The sequence below is a fragment of the Diceros bicornis genome, chromosome 12 (assembly GCF_020826845.1).
Source record: "Diceros bicornis minor isolate mBicDic1 chromosome 12, mDicBic1.mat.cur, whole genome shotgun sequence".
NCBI lineage: Eukaryota > Metazoa > Chordata > Mammalia > Perissodactyla > Rhinocerotidae > Diceros > Diceros bicornis.
In genome coordinates this window covers 39029160-39044973 of record NC_080751.1, presented here as the reverse complement: position 1 = coordinate 39044973, position 15814 = coordinate 39029160, and the positions used below count along the sequence as shown (strand labels likewise).

The 15814-nt window shown below is 49.9% G+C and overlaps 1 protein-coding gene across 2 annotated transcripts in view; it reads left to right on the top strand.

The window, feature by feature from the left end:
• The window catches only part of PRKCE (protein kinase C epsilon), a 488396-nt gene that overhangs the window by 457359 nt on the left and 15223 nt on the right, over positions 1-15814 (top strand). For both annotated transcript variants that reach the window (XM_058551312.1, XM_058551311.1), the window contains one exon: positions 4155-4301. In XM_058551312.1, coding sequence (XP_058407295.1) covers positions 4155-4301 — 147 coding nt within the window. The remainder of the gene's footprint in view (positions 1-4154; positions 4302-15814) is intronic.

Here is a 15814-nt window from a genome sequence, read left to right as displayed (position 1 = left end):
AACCAACCCGAACTGCACCGTATCACCTCTGCCGCTTACACTCTGGAGGGGGGACTCTCATTCCTTACCTACTGCCCTGACCTGTCTTCCTCTGGGGCCTGTGATGGGGGAAAGAGGGGAGGGCAGAGAGGGGAGGGCACTGGCCGCCTGTGTCCACAACAGCATCGCTGTGGCTGAAGAGCTGATTCGATGTGTGCCCTCAAGATCTATGAGCCATGCTGGATTCAGACATGTAATAGAGAGACTGTCCCCGCCCCTACAAATAATCCCTCACATGTGAAACTGCTTCATACTTGCTCACGCAGTCGTTTCTACAGTGTAAGACACTTGTACTGCGGCAAGTTAGTGAAGTTACCTGTCCCCGTTGGAAAGCTGTGGGAGCTGAAGTGCAGGGCAGCTAAGCAGACCAGTTTCCTGGGAAGGGCCACCGGCTGGGTTGAGGCGGGACCAGGGTGACAGCCCAGGAACCTTGACTTCCAGTCCTGGCTTCTTTCATCCATCACAATGCCCCAAAGTTCAGGAGTTGGCAAACCGCATTCACAAAATTTGCCATATCCAAGTACCCTCTCTGCCGTGATTTATTCTTATTCTTTGAATAAACTCCCAATATTCACCTAATTATATGTTGTTGTTTTTTTTTCGTGAGGAAGATCAGCCCTGTGCTAACATCTGCCAATCTTCTTTTTTTGCTGAGGAAGACTGGCCCTGGGCTAACATCCGTGCCCATCTTCCTCCACTTTATATGGGACGCCACCACAGCATGGCTTGACAAGCGGTGCGTCGGTGTGCGCCCGGGATCCGAACCGGTGAACCCCGGGCCGCCACAGCGGAGTGCGCGCACCTAACCACTTGCGCCACCGGGCCGGCCCTGTTCCTAATTATATGTATTTTACAAAGAAATTTTATATCACTATCATAAATGCAAAATTAGTATCACTTGCCGTACCTACTTAACATAAATCATCGGATGAAAACGTTAAAAAGACCTAAAATCATTTTGTAGGTGTCTGCGGGACACATACCTTATTTTGGGAAAGGCCGTATCAGAACATGTTACTCTTTTCTGTGGTTCTTTTTTTCTTCCTCCTTCCTTCTTTCCCTCGCTTCATCCCTTTAGTCCCTTCCTCATCTGTTTCTCTTTCTCTCCCTCCCTCCCTCCCTCCCATTTATCAGTTCACTTAATGTTGAACTACTATTTATTGGGTGCTTCCCATGTGCTGGGATTGTGCTGGATGTTAAGTAAGTACTGGTGGGTATAACAGCCATCGTCCCTGCCTTGTGGAGCTTACAATCCAGCAGGAGAAGATGGAAAATAAATAGAAAATACATCCAAACATAGTCACAATTGGGATAAGAGTGTGAAGGAAGCAGAGTATGTTTACTCATTCATTTATTCAATAGGCATTTATTGAGCATCTACTATGTGCTGGGTGCTATGCCAGATGCTGGCTAAGGAAAAGCCTGTAGCACCCAAGGTGGCCAAAGCACCCAGCCCACAGTGCTGGTCGCTCACCTGGCCTTGAATACCAGCCCAACATACCTTTGTGTGAGCCCCCGTGCGGCTCCCTAGCTGGGCCCTTTCATTTAGGATGACCCACAGCAGTGGTTCTCAGCTAGGGGCGACTTTGCCCTCCCACCCCAGGAGACATTCGGTGATGTCTGGAGATACTTTTAGTTGTCACACCTTGAGGGGAGGCGGTGCTGTTAGGTAGAGCCCAGGAGTGCTGCTGAACATCCTACAGTGCACAGCGCAGCCCCTGCAACAAGGAAGTATCCGGTCCAAAATGTCATTAGCGCAGAGGCTGGGAAACTGACCCATAGAGATTCAGAAGCTGGAGGCTGTGCCTGTGTCAGCTGGTTGGCGAGGGTGAAGTCTCAGAGAGAAGGCGTCTTCCCTGCCAGAAGAGCCTCCGGCTCAGGGGCAGCTTCCTGAGACGTTAAAACCTGTGTTTATCCATAGCCCTGATACTTCCCCTCCCGGAAGTGGGAGGACAGGAAGAGCTGAGGAAGTAAGGAGGAGTCTTCTACTCCCTTAGCCTTGGAACACTTCACTTCCTCACATTGTCGCTTGATTCTAGGGCCAGGCCAGCTTTTCCATGACTCTGTCTCTGAAGGTGGCTGCCTGCGTGAAGGCGGTGCAGAGCTCCAGAGAAGGCAATTTGCGTCATAGAGTTATGCAGTGCACAACCTATGCAACAGTAGGTGGTTGTCCTGCTGCCTCTTCTCTTCACCACTGTGACCTGTGGCCCAGGCTTCAGCCTCCTATTCAGTCGTTTCACTGTACCAACACACTAGAGGAGCCAGGCACTGAGCTAGGTGCTGGGAACATCAGACTGATTCCTGCATCAGAGAGCTCACCAAGGAAAGCAATGTTTAGACAAATTATAATTTAAAAAAACAAGAAACATGAGGTCGCAAGTATCCATAGAAAGGGGGATCTGGGGAGGCTTCACAGAGGAGGCAGCATGTTGACTGGTTCTTAGAGGATGCATAAGGAATGGAGAGGAGCATTAACCAGGGGAATAAAGGATGCAAAAGGCCAGCAAGGTAGACTGGACTTAGACTGAGAAGTTTTTGTGTGCCCAACTAAGGGGTGTAGACTTTATCCTGTGGGTGATAGGAATCAGGGGTGTTTAAGCAGGGATGACCTCTGCCAACTTTTAGATTAGAAAGATGGCGTACACTGGTACCATTCCTATCCCGCATCTACCCACCCCCCTTCCCTCTCGTATCTGTGGCTCTCCCCCATCCAGTAGCATTCAGTCCGCGCCCATGTGCTGTGGATTCAGGGGCACCAGGCAAGAGTCAGTAAGGGGCTCTCCCTGCCCCAAATCTCCCTTGCTGTTGAAGCCTGAGATTCCATCATTATAGATTTATTCCTTCGGATTATAGTTTGTCCTCTTAAATTCCTTTGGTTAAATACAGACTCTCAGCCTTCACCTTGTGAAATGGCACACTGTCTCTAACACTCATGCACACACATACCCCTACCTTTATTTTGGGTGGCTATCAGATACTTCCACCTACCAGCACTGATTTTTTTCAAGGTTATACTGCTCAATTAAATTAGTATTTGCCATCAGGACTGACTCATTTAGGAATAATAAGGAATAATAATAATAAGGAATAGGTTTATTTATTTTTTATTTATTTATTTATTTATTTAGGAATAAGTAGGAATAGTAAGTTCACCTGGGTGTGTGAGGTTGCAAGATGCCAGCCAAAAAATATAAAACTCATCAATGTGGTTTTTACAGACAAGCATTGAGAAGCAATAAGCCTTTCTTTTTCATGTTATCTTTTGATCTACATGGGTATATTGTGCCAGAGATGACAAATTCAAATTTAAATAAAGCGGGAGGGCCCAGGTCCAGGAAAAGGAAAGGGGTGGGAGGTGCCTTTGATAATTTACCTTAACAGGAATATCTGGTCCTCTTACCTTACCTCAAAAACGACTGTTGAGAGCCAGCCATGATGGCCTAGTGGTTAAAGTTTGGCACGTTCTGCTTTGGCGGCCCAGGTTTGGTTCCCGACGTGGAACCACACCACCTGTCTGTCAGTAGCCATGCTGTGGCAGCAGATCATATAGAAGAATTAGAAGGACTTACAACTAGAATATACAACTATGTACTGGGGCTTTGGGGAGAAAGAAAAGGAAGATTGGCAACAGATGTTAGCTCAGGGCGAATCTTTAACAACAAAAAAAAAAGGACTGTTCACCTCTCAGTGTGAGTTTATCAGACCTCAGTCTCTGATGAGAAGACTTGAGAATCTGAGGGGAATCAGGGAGTTAGTAAGAGCCTGAGTTCCTAATCCCAATTTAGTACTTGCTGGCTGTTTGACCTTGGCCAAGTTAGTTAACCTCTCTGTGCCTCAACTACCTCACTTACAAAATAGGGGTAATGATATTACCTCAGAGGGTTGCGTTTGGATGAAATGAGTTAATATATATACAATGTTTAGAATGGCTGGCACATAGGAAGCTCTGTATAGGAGTTAGAGAGTACCCTAAAGGGCGAAGCCCCCACCAGTACAGAAAACGGTCTGGGGGGGTGATACTGGAGATGCTGCCTTGGCTGACTTCTGTCTTTCCCCCACAGCCTACGCCTGCCTGACCTTTGTCACTGACTCTGTCCATGTCCTCATCTCCGCAGTTCATGACCAAGAACCCTCACAAGCGCCTGGGCTGTGTGGCTGCACAGAATGGCGAGGACGCCATCAAGCAGCACCCGTTCTTCAAGGAGATCGACTGGGTGCTCCTGGAGCAGAAGAAGATCAAGCCACCCTTCAAACCTCGAATTGTAAGTAGGGCTCAGAGCTCGTTCCACACGGTGGGCCAGGCCTGGGCACCCTTGCGCAGAAAGAGTGGTCTGGGGCATGTTTTACAGCCAAAATGACAAGGGCAGGAGGTGGCCGAGATGCTCCCTGAAAAAGAGTCTCTGAGGCCCCAAGAGTGTCCTGCTGAAAATATATAACTTACTGCCATGACCAAGATGATGATTTATATGGGACACAGAAGAACATTTTCTATTTTGATAGAGATTTATTTATTTTGATCAAAAATTATAAGTAATACTGGTTTTCCATGTATGGTAGAGATATGAGATTTCTTTATAAATAAACTGGTTTGTTTTTTAAATGAGTCAGTTTAAAGAAAAATATTAAGTAACTAACAGTCACGGTCATTATGTGGCACTAGCTCACAGTGGAAGTGGAGACTCAGTGACTGACCTTTGAGAAGGACTGTCTCTGAGGGAACCCCCCGATGGGCCAAGTCTGTACGAGCCAGTTCCTTAGGCTGCGTCCCTTCTCTTCCGACCTCTCCAGCCTCAGCACACACTTCTTTCCTGGTTGTTAGGCCCGTTGTGGGGATGCCAGTCAGAGGGGGCTGCAAAAAAGTATGTTTGAAGCTCAGAGATTGGGAAAAGGAAGAGAACTGTCAAGTCTGGGCTTGTCTCAGGGAGCAAAGACCATGTCCTGGCAGTGACTTTCTGCTGGAAGGGGAGGGGTCCGTGTGCTCTCCTTCAAGCCAGAGAGAAAGCGAGTATGTGCGTGTGTAGAGGGATTGTCTTCATTCTGTTGGCTTTTAGCCCGATGAAGCAATCATTCAGACTGCAAATTTGGGTAGCTGGCTGGCTAGCTTACTGGGAGTGAAGCAGCGTGTGTAGTGTAGGAATTTACTGAACAGGAGCCCAGAGTGGTGGGGCTGGGGTCCTGAGCAGGGAAGACCTGAGATCCTCCAGCCAGCCCTCAGTCACCCGACGTTCTGTCGGATGACCCCTGCTTCCTCATTTCCAAGTACAGAAAAGAGCCTCCTGTGCCCTGTGAATCATCATAGAGGAATTTCACTATATTCCAGGAGGTTTTCCGGGGAGTGATTGTGGATAGCGCTGGGATTCTCAGAAGTGTTCGGTGTGGGGGGTGGCTCTCAGATGAAGGGCGTGGTCCAGGCCTTGGCCAGACTGGAGCATGGTGGGCTGGCCGTCCCTGGACACTCACTCCTGTCACCATTCCTCCTTTGCTTCCTCCTTTGGTTTTTATGATTTTCACTGGCTAGACCACAGCTTGGGACAGGCTCAATTGAGGTTCACTTTCTTTCTTTGTTAACATCATCCCTACCCCTGCCATCTTCCCCATGGCTCTGGAGCCTGCCGTGCCAGCCCCGTGCTGTGGATTTGGGACAGGGCTCGTGCACAAGCCGGCCTGCCTGACGTTCTCTGCTGGTGGTCTATAAGGACAAGATCAACTGCCCCTGACAAAGTGCAGGGAAGCAGGAAACCAGAGGCCAGGCAGGGGAGGAGAAGAAACTAAAGTCTCAGATCTGAGAGTGAAATGTTAATTTAGGTTTAATCGAAGTTCGTCAACGCAAAGAAAACTGGGAAGTAGAGCTAGGTAAAGAATCCAGGCCCAACAGACAGGAACCCAGGACGAGAGCAGGGACTGATCAGCCAGGTAGGGCTGCAAAATGTCACTTCAATCTAGATGCCAGGTCGACAAGATGACTTACAGCTCAGCTTGCAGAGGGCTGGGGTAGGGCTGGAGGAGCAGGGTGCAGGGTGGAGAGGACAGGAAAGCCCCCGGGGACCATCAGCAAGGGGTGTGCAGGGGTGAGAGGGCGTGGGGTGGGGCAGAGGCAGGCAGGGAGTCTTTGCTGAGAGGCCACATGGAGGCAGGGAATTAGGGAAGATCTTATGATAAAAGGCACAGGAAGTCTGCCAGTATGGACTCATGGAGAACTGTCTCCCACAGGAGTAGACGGGGTGGCAGAGCATTGCTCAAATCCAGCGAAGGAGAGCGCTCTGAGATTTCAGGAGCCCCGAGAAGCTCTGGTCTCCAAAAGCCCTTCCCAAGGCCCCAACAATCCCAAGGGTTCCTCACAGGGGCTTCCACCCTCTAGTCTGAACTCTGATGGAAGTGCAGACCTGGGAGGAGTGACGGTCTGAGCAGTCCCTGGCTTACCCAGAGTGAGGCGAGGGCGGAGAACAGGTGTGAAGTTTCTGTGGGCCTGAGGGATAGGGAAGGAACCAGACACAGAGGAAAGGGAAGAGTGAAGAATGAATCAGGAGGCAAGCACGTGACCCAGTCCACTAGTGCGCAGGCCTGGCTTTGGCCCAGACAGGCAAGGATCCCGTAAAGCTGTCCCAGGCCAGGCCTGCAGGTGCTCTGGGGGCCGGAGTGTGAGGGGGCCCCCAGGAACCAACAGTGAAGTACATTCCTGGGTCAGGGGGTCAGGCCCACCTAGGCGTCAGGTGGGACTCTGTCTCTACCTGAGTACAAGGACCCATGCTTCCCTTCCTTGGGCCTCTCGAGAGTGTGTCGTCCCCCCACACCGGGACCAAAGGGCAGGACTCTGCTTGCTTCCTTTGCTGAAGGTCTCAAGTCGGCTTCCGGGGGCCTTACCACCCCCTGAGAGGATGGCGAAGAGAAAGGGCAGGGACCGTCTAGGAGCTCCCACCAATTTCAAAACTGTCTTAGTCAGCCTTCCTAAAGACTGACTTCATCATTGCCTTGGAAATCATCTTCTGTGCATGTTCCTACTCGCCCCCCACAGACCTCCAGAGTTACCCTGGACACTGTTGGGGGTCAGGAGAGAGGGAGTTTATTAGGTTGGTTTAAATTCAGTTTGGAGGAGAGAATTAAAACATCTGAAAGAAGGAAGGATAAAAAGGGAAACTTATATTGTGCAAGAGGGGTTTCTGGTCACATTTTGAGCCAAATAATGTTAATCCTTGCAGAGTTCTCAGCTACAGGTCTTTAAAGATGTATTCAATTTATTTAATATCTGACCACATTTATATTCTTGGGACTAGAGATTTCTCTCTGGAGAAATATCAAAATTGGAAAAGAAAATGACAGTTCACATCCAGTTATCAGGATGGAAAGGTGTCCCAAATCTGTTCCTAAATTGAAAACTGTTTTCTGAAAAATGTTGATGGCACCACCATGAGTCATCTGTGGGCTGGTGTGTAGCAGAAACAAATTTTAAGTTGAATTAAAGCTCCCCGAAATGATGAATATACTGTATTTCTCATCTCTGAAAGCCTTGCAGGACCAATGCAAAAACATACAAGGTTTTTATAAGCTGTCTCTCCACCTCTAACCGACTCAGGGTTAATCCTGGGGGTGTGGGTGCCTGCCTGGCTCAGGTATCAGCAATGAGGATGCCTCTGTGCTCCATAGGCAGGGTCTGCCTTACCCACAGGCAAAATAGATGGCCACCCACAAGAGGTCATTGGAGAGACACTGGGAAGCTGAGGTATGGTCCCACAGAAGTCGTCTTCTGTTCGTGGGGCAGGGAGTTCCATCCCAAGACAGGGCTTAAGGTGTCACATGACTTGATGACACATCAAGTGCCTTCTGAGAAGAATTGGGAAAGCAAGGTTTTGACAGAATGAGGAAGGAAACCTGGTTTGGATCCTGGTATTGGGACGAAGTGGCCAGGATGGTGGCTTGCAAGCAGCCAGGGTCAGTGTGAGGTTCTTGGATCTTAGGGACAGACTCTGAATCAAAGGAAAGACGCTGTGAGAAGGGAAGGGACAAGTCTACAGGCAATCACCAACCTTGCAATTTGGTGGTGGCTTCAAGGAGACACTGGGCATGTGGTTTAGCAGACAAGGAAACCAGATGCACAGACTCCCTTAATCTCGTAGGGCTGAAGATCCCCAGGGCGTTCAGTTAAGGGCCTGGGGCCTGTGAGGGAACATCAGGTCTTTTCTGTCTTGGGCTAGCTCCATTTGCACACAGGACCCATTGACATCACACCAGAATGCCACCAATCCCCAGAAACCTGCTGAATAGCTACTGTCCCATTCCTCAGCTGGCCGTACTAAATCTGAGGCCCCTGGGGGGCATCCTGCCTGTCTGATTCAGGAAGGAATTCATTTTATCTGGTGGTAGGTGCTGGAGATGAGGCTGGGCGAGGTCATGTCATCCAGTGTAGGACTTAAGAAGAGCCAAGGTGTAGTGGCATGTTTTTCAGAGCTCCCGACCATCCCCACTCCCACTGCATGGGCGGAACTCCTCCGTGGCAGAACCTGCCAGTGGGCACAGTGGGCCTGCACTCTACCCAGGCTGGCTCAGGTAGAGGCTGGGGTCCCTGGATCACCCCTATAGGGGCTGAGGATACAGTGGGGGAACAGGTCCCAGGCCCAATTCTCATCCCCTCCTCGCCCCCTGAAGATATTACCAAGGAGATTGTCCAGATTCATAGCTGGAATTTGGCCTCTGGTCAGGTTCCGTTGCATTCCTCGATTGGCTGCTGTCCCCTCCAGGCCTTTGCCTTCTTGAGATTTTTGCTGAGCTGCGATTTTTGCTCCCTGGCGCCTGAGCCTCCCTGTCTAACCCCTGCCCTGACTCACCAGCTGTCATTAGTGTGACTGGGTTTGCTGCCTTCAGGTTTACGCCCCTTTGCACTAACCCTTACCCAGGACATGTTTCAGTGGCCTCTGCTTCAGTGTGGAGATTCTCCTCTCGTTTGTCTCCAGCTATCCTGTATATTCTCTCTCTTTCAGTTTTCCTTTTATACTCCTCCTGTCCATCCTCTATCCACCCACGTACTCAACTGATTTTGCGCAAGCGATGTACTATCAACACCAAACCAAAGACTTTGTGCCATCATGTACTCAAATCAGTTTTCTGGAGTTGGCTTGCTTCAGAGCAAGGGCATCCAGAGTGGATGGCAGACGCCCCAGAAGTGGGTGGGTGAGGGAATAGAAATAGAAAAGCCAGCAAGGCTGGAGCCAAGGCCTTGGATGCTGGAAAAAATCTCCAAGCATAGAATTCATTGGTCTATCCCACTGGGGATTTGGTTCCAAGATGGTAGCATCATCTAGTTGCCAATGAAAGTAGCACATCTAGCTTTTGTGTTACTGGTGAGCTTGCCTTCTTTTGTGACCACAGAGGGCAGAAGTGATGTGTATGGTGTGGTTGAAGGGCATCTTCTGACCTTGCAGATCTTGGAGGTATTTTGCTCACACCTAGCTTCCCTCCTCCATACCCCTCCCTTCCCCCAAAGAGCATTAGGATCTGAGATCATGGCTCCCAGGGCTTCAGTGCTGGAAGGGGGGAAGCCGGTGGAGGAGAGAGAGCTCTGCCTCCCCAGAGAGCTAGCTGTCTGTCCTTAGTGAAAGCCAAAGGCGAGGAGGGAAATGCTGGCCAAGTAAACTTCTCTTTGTGTACGTGTTCTCTCTTTTCAAGTTTGCTTCAGTGTGAATGTCCCTCTTTAAGGTAAGGCCTCCAGAGTGGGGAGTCTCTCCAGGTAGGTGAGCCCTCAGGCCCGGTGACATGGAGGCCCCTTCAACCTCATGATTTGTTTCCATCTAGCCATCCACACTGCATGGCAGGACTCCCAAGGGAGGCCTTTCCTGCATGCTCCTGCATGACTGGGCTGTGCTGAGAGAAAACTGGGAAGTGGGCTTAAGACCCTCACACCCTCACTACCCTAGCAGCCTGAGGAGGAGCCCTACTAAACAGGCAACCCCTTCCCCTAAAGCTAGCCCACCTACCCAGGGACCACCTAGTGGCGTGGACCATGAAGACAGAGCCCAGGTGACCATTAGAGGCTGTCCTCCACCTGGCAGATCAGGAACGGGGACCAGCTGGTTCCTGCAGCCCGTCAGTTAGGACATCCCCCTGGGCTGTCCATGCCATAGGGAGAGTCTTTAGCATCCAAGAGGCTGCAAGGTCCCTCCAAGAGCCAGGACTCTGGCACAGGGCTGGAAGGTGTAAGAAAAGGCCAGGAACCTGTTTTTGGTAGTTGGCCCAGGTGGTGGCATGGTACAGTGGACAAGGTACTGGCTTTGACCTCAGAGAGACTTGGGTTGGAATAAAATTGCTATCACAGGGTAGCCATGTGAACCTCGGAATTCACTTCACACCCCCCGGACCTCTGGCCTCCTTGAGCCCTGATCTCCTTATCTGTAAAATGGGGATGAGAATACCCCTCATAGAATTATTACTAGGATTAGATAACAAACCTAAGATGCTTTGCATTCTGTAGATTCTCAGCAAATGTTAGTTCCTCTCTCTCCATTCACTATCTCCCACTCACCTGTTAAAGCCCCTCTTCCTCTCATCCCAAGACTCCAAGAATCAAGAGTTCAGGATGCAGGAACAAGGTGACATTTGGAGGCTGGGCTTTGGAGTCAGATGCAACCAGGTTCCCGTTTGGGCTGTAGGATCTTGAGAGAGTCATCTCATCTCTCTGAGTCTCAGTCTGTGGATCCATAGAGTGGGGTTAATAATACCTACCACACTGAATTACTGTGAGGAGTAAAAAACCTATTTATGTGAATGGATTAGGACAGTCCTTGATGTACAGTGAGCACCTGGGATGGTGCTGATGCTGATTGTGATGGAGACAGTGGGGGTCTAAGCTGAGGGAGGCTGGACTGGACCATATTCTCATTCCAAAGAGGTGGAGGAGGCAGGAGTTCAGATGGGGGATAACACCACGCAGTCAGAGAAGCAGCCATTACAGGGCAGAAAGGTGTTTGAAGAGCGGCAAATCACACAATTCAGACTCTGCCGGAGAGTTCTGGCACGGCCCCCAGTCTGAGCTGGGGGAGTACCAGAGGGAAGTGCTGCAGGGCAGTGATTCACCCCAGATACCAACGTTTCCCAGCCCTTATGCCCCTTGGGGTAGCACCCCAATTTCCCACAGTATCTGCCCCCCCTTTTATTCTGTGAATTTGCTCACCACCTTTACTTCTCCTGCCTGCCTTCTCAGCATCGTATGTGTGGCTCTTGGTGCCCAGCCCTGAAGTGGTAGCAGTCCCCCAGGACCCCATGCTAGCCCAGCAGGTTCCCAAGTATTTCTCAGCTAAACGCCTCTGTGGGGCATCTTTGACTCTGCACAAGACATTTCTCCATCTGAGAATTCTGATTGCAGGGGCATTTCTGCGGCGTAGGGCAGAGGGCCGACCCGCATAGCACTTTGGTCTTCCCACCCCCACCTCCAACCCCAGGGAGGGATTGGAGCCCTGGGCTGGGCTAGGCTGGGCTGGGCATTTCTAGATGCTCTGAAGTTGTCATTCATGACTTAATAGTTGTTATGTTGGGATTTGCCTTCACAAGTTTGTCAAACTAGTGTGTGTTGAATTTAATCTCCTCTCTGCCCCACTAGGCCTGGAGGTAACACACACAGCCTGCCTGGGAGCATGGGACCTACTGGGCTGCCCCTGATTGAAGGAGGAAAGAGCAGGAACCATCAGGGAAGGTTCTCTAGAGGGGCTGGATCTTGGCAGAGAGCCAGGAAGGGTTAGGAAGAGAGAACTACCTGGGAAAAGGCCTGAAAGGGAGAAGGGAAAGGCAGGATTCAGATCAGCTCTATTCAACGGGTGTTTATTGAACATGTACTTGGTGCTCTCTGTGAAGCCCTGGAGGGGAAGGTTGACATAAGGAAGGAAAGAATCCCCTACCCTCACAATGTCACCACTGTGAGGAGTTTAGATGGTAGGAGGAAACTGAAATATGAAGGAATACTAGGCATTAAGGTAAAATCTAGCACTTGACTTTGGGAGGGGTGTCTTGAGGTTTGCCTCTCGAGGTTAGAAGACAAAGGGGAAGATACTGCATGAAGAAGAGGCCTCCCAAAAAGGCCAAGAGCAGAGCCTCTGTGGGTCACAGAAGCCACTTCCCACCTGCAGTCTGGGAGAAGATCCTGTCCAGGTGCGGCCATGTTGCCGGATGAGCAGTGCCCTCCTGCCTGTCTCTGCAGAGAAGGCTAAATGGTGATCTGGCAGCCAGGAGTGGAGGGGCAGTGGTCAGAGGCTGGTTAATTTGCTTTGAAAAAAGCAGAAAGAACCTCAAACCTTCCCCATGGAGGGGGCTGGGTCCTCCAGCTTTCAAGGCAGCATTTGCTCTTTGAAGGGTGCAGGCAGGCACCTAGAGACGTTTTGCAAGCTGACAGGGTTCCCTCCGCCCACACCAACCTCCAATCCAGGACCTTGAATCTCCAGGGACACATCAGTCAGGGAGAAAGAAGCTCTTGGAAACCCCGTTTTGCTTCTGAGGGGATTGGTGTCCTGTTTTCTTCCCATTGTTTGTGCTGGGGCATGGGATGGTAATAGAATTGAATTTGGTCTAAACTTGACATTCAAACATTATTCTAGAATTCTGGGATTTAACAAACACACATTAAGTTTACGAAGGTTTGTTAAGGTTCCACGTCAACCTCAGTCTGTTCAAAGTGAGAAGGCCTGGCCCACGAGCATGCAGCCCACTGACCCTCCATGTTATTCTGGCTACTCCTTCCTGGGACCTACTCCACCTTGAAAGGGATTTCCTTGGAACACAGAGCATGGATGTTGTTGGAGTATTTCAGGTGTGTGAGCCCAGCTGGGTGTGGAAGAGAGTTGCGAGTGGCTGGGACAGTGAAATATGATACTTGCCATAAGTAGGGAGATGAGAAGATAAGCCAGAGTGGGGCTTATCAACTGCGATAACTTGGGAAATAAACCAGACCTTGACGTGGAGCTTCAGCCAGACTCCTGCCTCCTCCTCCTGGCATCTCAGATGGTGTTTGGAAACAATAAGATTTGTGGTCTTCCTGGGGATGCATAGCAGATTCAGGCTACAGGTACCCAGGTACCTGGGGTGTGGGTGTTCCACCCAATGATTCAGAATACAGTGACCCCAAAACATGGGATTCCAGAATTTAGCCCCCACCCTGTGTCACAGGCAGTGAGCTAAGAGGAAAACACTGGACAGAGCTGGGTGCTGGTCCTGCTGTTAGTATCTGTGAGACCCATAGCAAGTCACTGACTCTCTCTGCTCCCTTCCTGTAAAATGAGGGATTTACGTAATCCCTAAGATTTCTTCCAGCCCCAGCCACTCCACGTAAACATGCTCCATGTGGGCAGGGATTTGTGGGGTTTTTAAATCCGATTTATTGTAATAAAATTTATATAGAATAAAATTCACCTGTTTAACGTGTTCATTTGATGCGTTTTAACAAACGGGTACACCCATGTAACCACCAGCACAATGAATACATAGAACATCTCTGTCCCCCTAACAGTTCCCAGGCGCCCTTTGCCACAGCCAATTCCTGATCTGCTTTCTGTCACTAGAGAGAGGGTTTGTCTTTTATAGAGTTTCGTATATATGGAGCCATGTAGGATGTACTCTTTTGTATCTGGCTTCTTTCACTCAGCGTCATGTGTTTGAGATTTTGGAATTATATCTTTAACTTTTTATTATGGAAAATTTCAAACATATACAAAAGTAGAGAGAAAAGTAGAGAGAATCGCAATGTGTCTATCACCCAACATCAACAATTAGCAACCTCTGGTTAATCTGTGAAGGGAGGGATTTTTATCTCCCTTATTCACAGCTGCATTCTCAGCAACAATTCCTGGCACATAGTAGGTCTTCAGTATATATTTGAGGAATGAATGAATGAATTCTGTAGATCGACAATGTTTTTCCGGAGAATGTTTCTCTCTTAGCTCCATCTCTAAATGCTCTTCTCTCACCTTTTATGGCCCAAGATCTATTCCAGTCTATGCCTGGGAATTTGAGGTGATAAGATCCTGCATTAGGAAACCTGAAATTGTTGAATGGTAAAGGAAGGTGGGTGACCTCATCTGGACTTGAGAGGCACGTTTTAGAGTGTTTACAAAGCCAGCAGGCAGAGCAATAATAAATACTGGGCGAAGAGAACTGATCTCTATCTAGAACATTTTCGTAAGTAAGGGGGGAAAATGTTGGTGAGTGGAGAAACAGGGCTTTGGCCAGGACCAGATTGGAACGTTTCTTCTTTGGGTACCACAAATATCCCTGGAATAGCTAAACCCCAACAGCTGTCAATAACGACACTGCCTTGAAAAGTGAATGAGAAATGAGAAAGGGCCCTACAATTAGAAGAGTGGGGCCAGGTTTGCTGCTGTGCGTCTGCCCGCTTTCAGCTGGAGAGCAGGCGCCTGGTCCATCCCAGCACAGGTCCTGCTGCTGCACGTCCTGCTGCGTGGGGCCAGCTCGCTGCGGAGCCTGGCTGACGGGGCTCAGGCCTCGGGCAAGCCGCGGCAGGCAGGACAGGGCGCTGTCTCCTTCTCAGCTTCAGATTCCTGGATATCCGCACGGTGTTGCCTACATATTTTCAGTCCCAGGCACTCCTACGGAGTGCCCCTTTACACTATTCCGGGGTCTACCCAGCAGTGGGTTGTAAAATCAATTTAGTGGGTCAGGTGCAGAAAAAAATTTTATTGAAGGGTAGGATAGGAAGGGTGGGGTAGAACAAAGTAGAATATTAGACTAGAACACAGACTGCATCATGTGTAGTGAAGGACAGCTTGCTAAATCTTCAGGGGGTGGCGGAATGAGGTGCTGTGCACTAGGTCATATATAAAATGTATTTCTTATTGTTGGGGGTCATAATAAAACATTTCCAAGGCTGTGCCCCTCTTCACCCCTGATGTCTAAGAAGTGATCCCGAAAGGCGTAGTGGGGGTGGGGGCATCATGCACTGTGAGGGGTGCAGGGTGGAATGCAGGTTTTTGTTTGTCTGTAACACAGCAACAACACTATTGGTGGGAACTGGCGGCCTGTGCTGGGCTCAGTGCTTCAGCCCTTTGCACATGACCTCATTGACGCCTCTCCGTGGGAGGCAGGACGGCACACGCCAGGGACACTGGCCTGGGGTCAGAACAGGCTGAATTCAGTCCTGGCTCCACCTCTCCCTGGCGCACCTCGGGCAAGCTGTTGCTTCCTCTCTGCAATAGGGTTGCACAGCGCTCGCCCCTCTCTAGGGTGGCTGTAAGGTTAAATGAGTCAGGCTGACAGCCCTTAGGGCAGTGCCCAGAACCTGGAAAGGTCTCCGTCCGTGAGCTCTTATGTGTTTCACATGATGAAACTGAGGCTGTGCCAAGCTCCGTGTCGGTGCTAGAAATACAAGACAGACACCCAAGTGGAGCTTCCAGCCTAGTGGAGACGACAGTTACCAAATAAGTCATTATTCAGCCCCAGTTACAAGGAGTGCCAGGAAAGGGAGGCTCAGGGCGATCGAAGTGTATGAGAGGGACCCACGTGGTTTGGGGATGGTTCCCCAGGAAGGGGTATTCCTTTCCCACACGGCAGCGACAGGCCCTTTTCTTTAGTGGCAGAATGGAGGCCTTGTGGCCTTGGAATGGTTTCAGAGCTCCTTTGCAGCATTTGAGAGGGAAATGAGCCTTCCTTTACTCTCATCTCTGGTCTTGGAGGATGAGGGGTCCACCTGCATGAGAAAAGCTACTGCTTTCTGCCATTCTCTGGGACTCAGCATGGTCCATTTAATTAACCAGGAGCTGGGAAGGCCCAGATTGTGAGCTGAGCACTG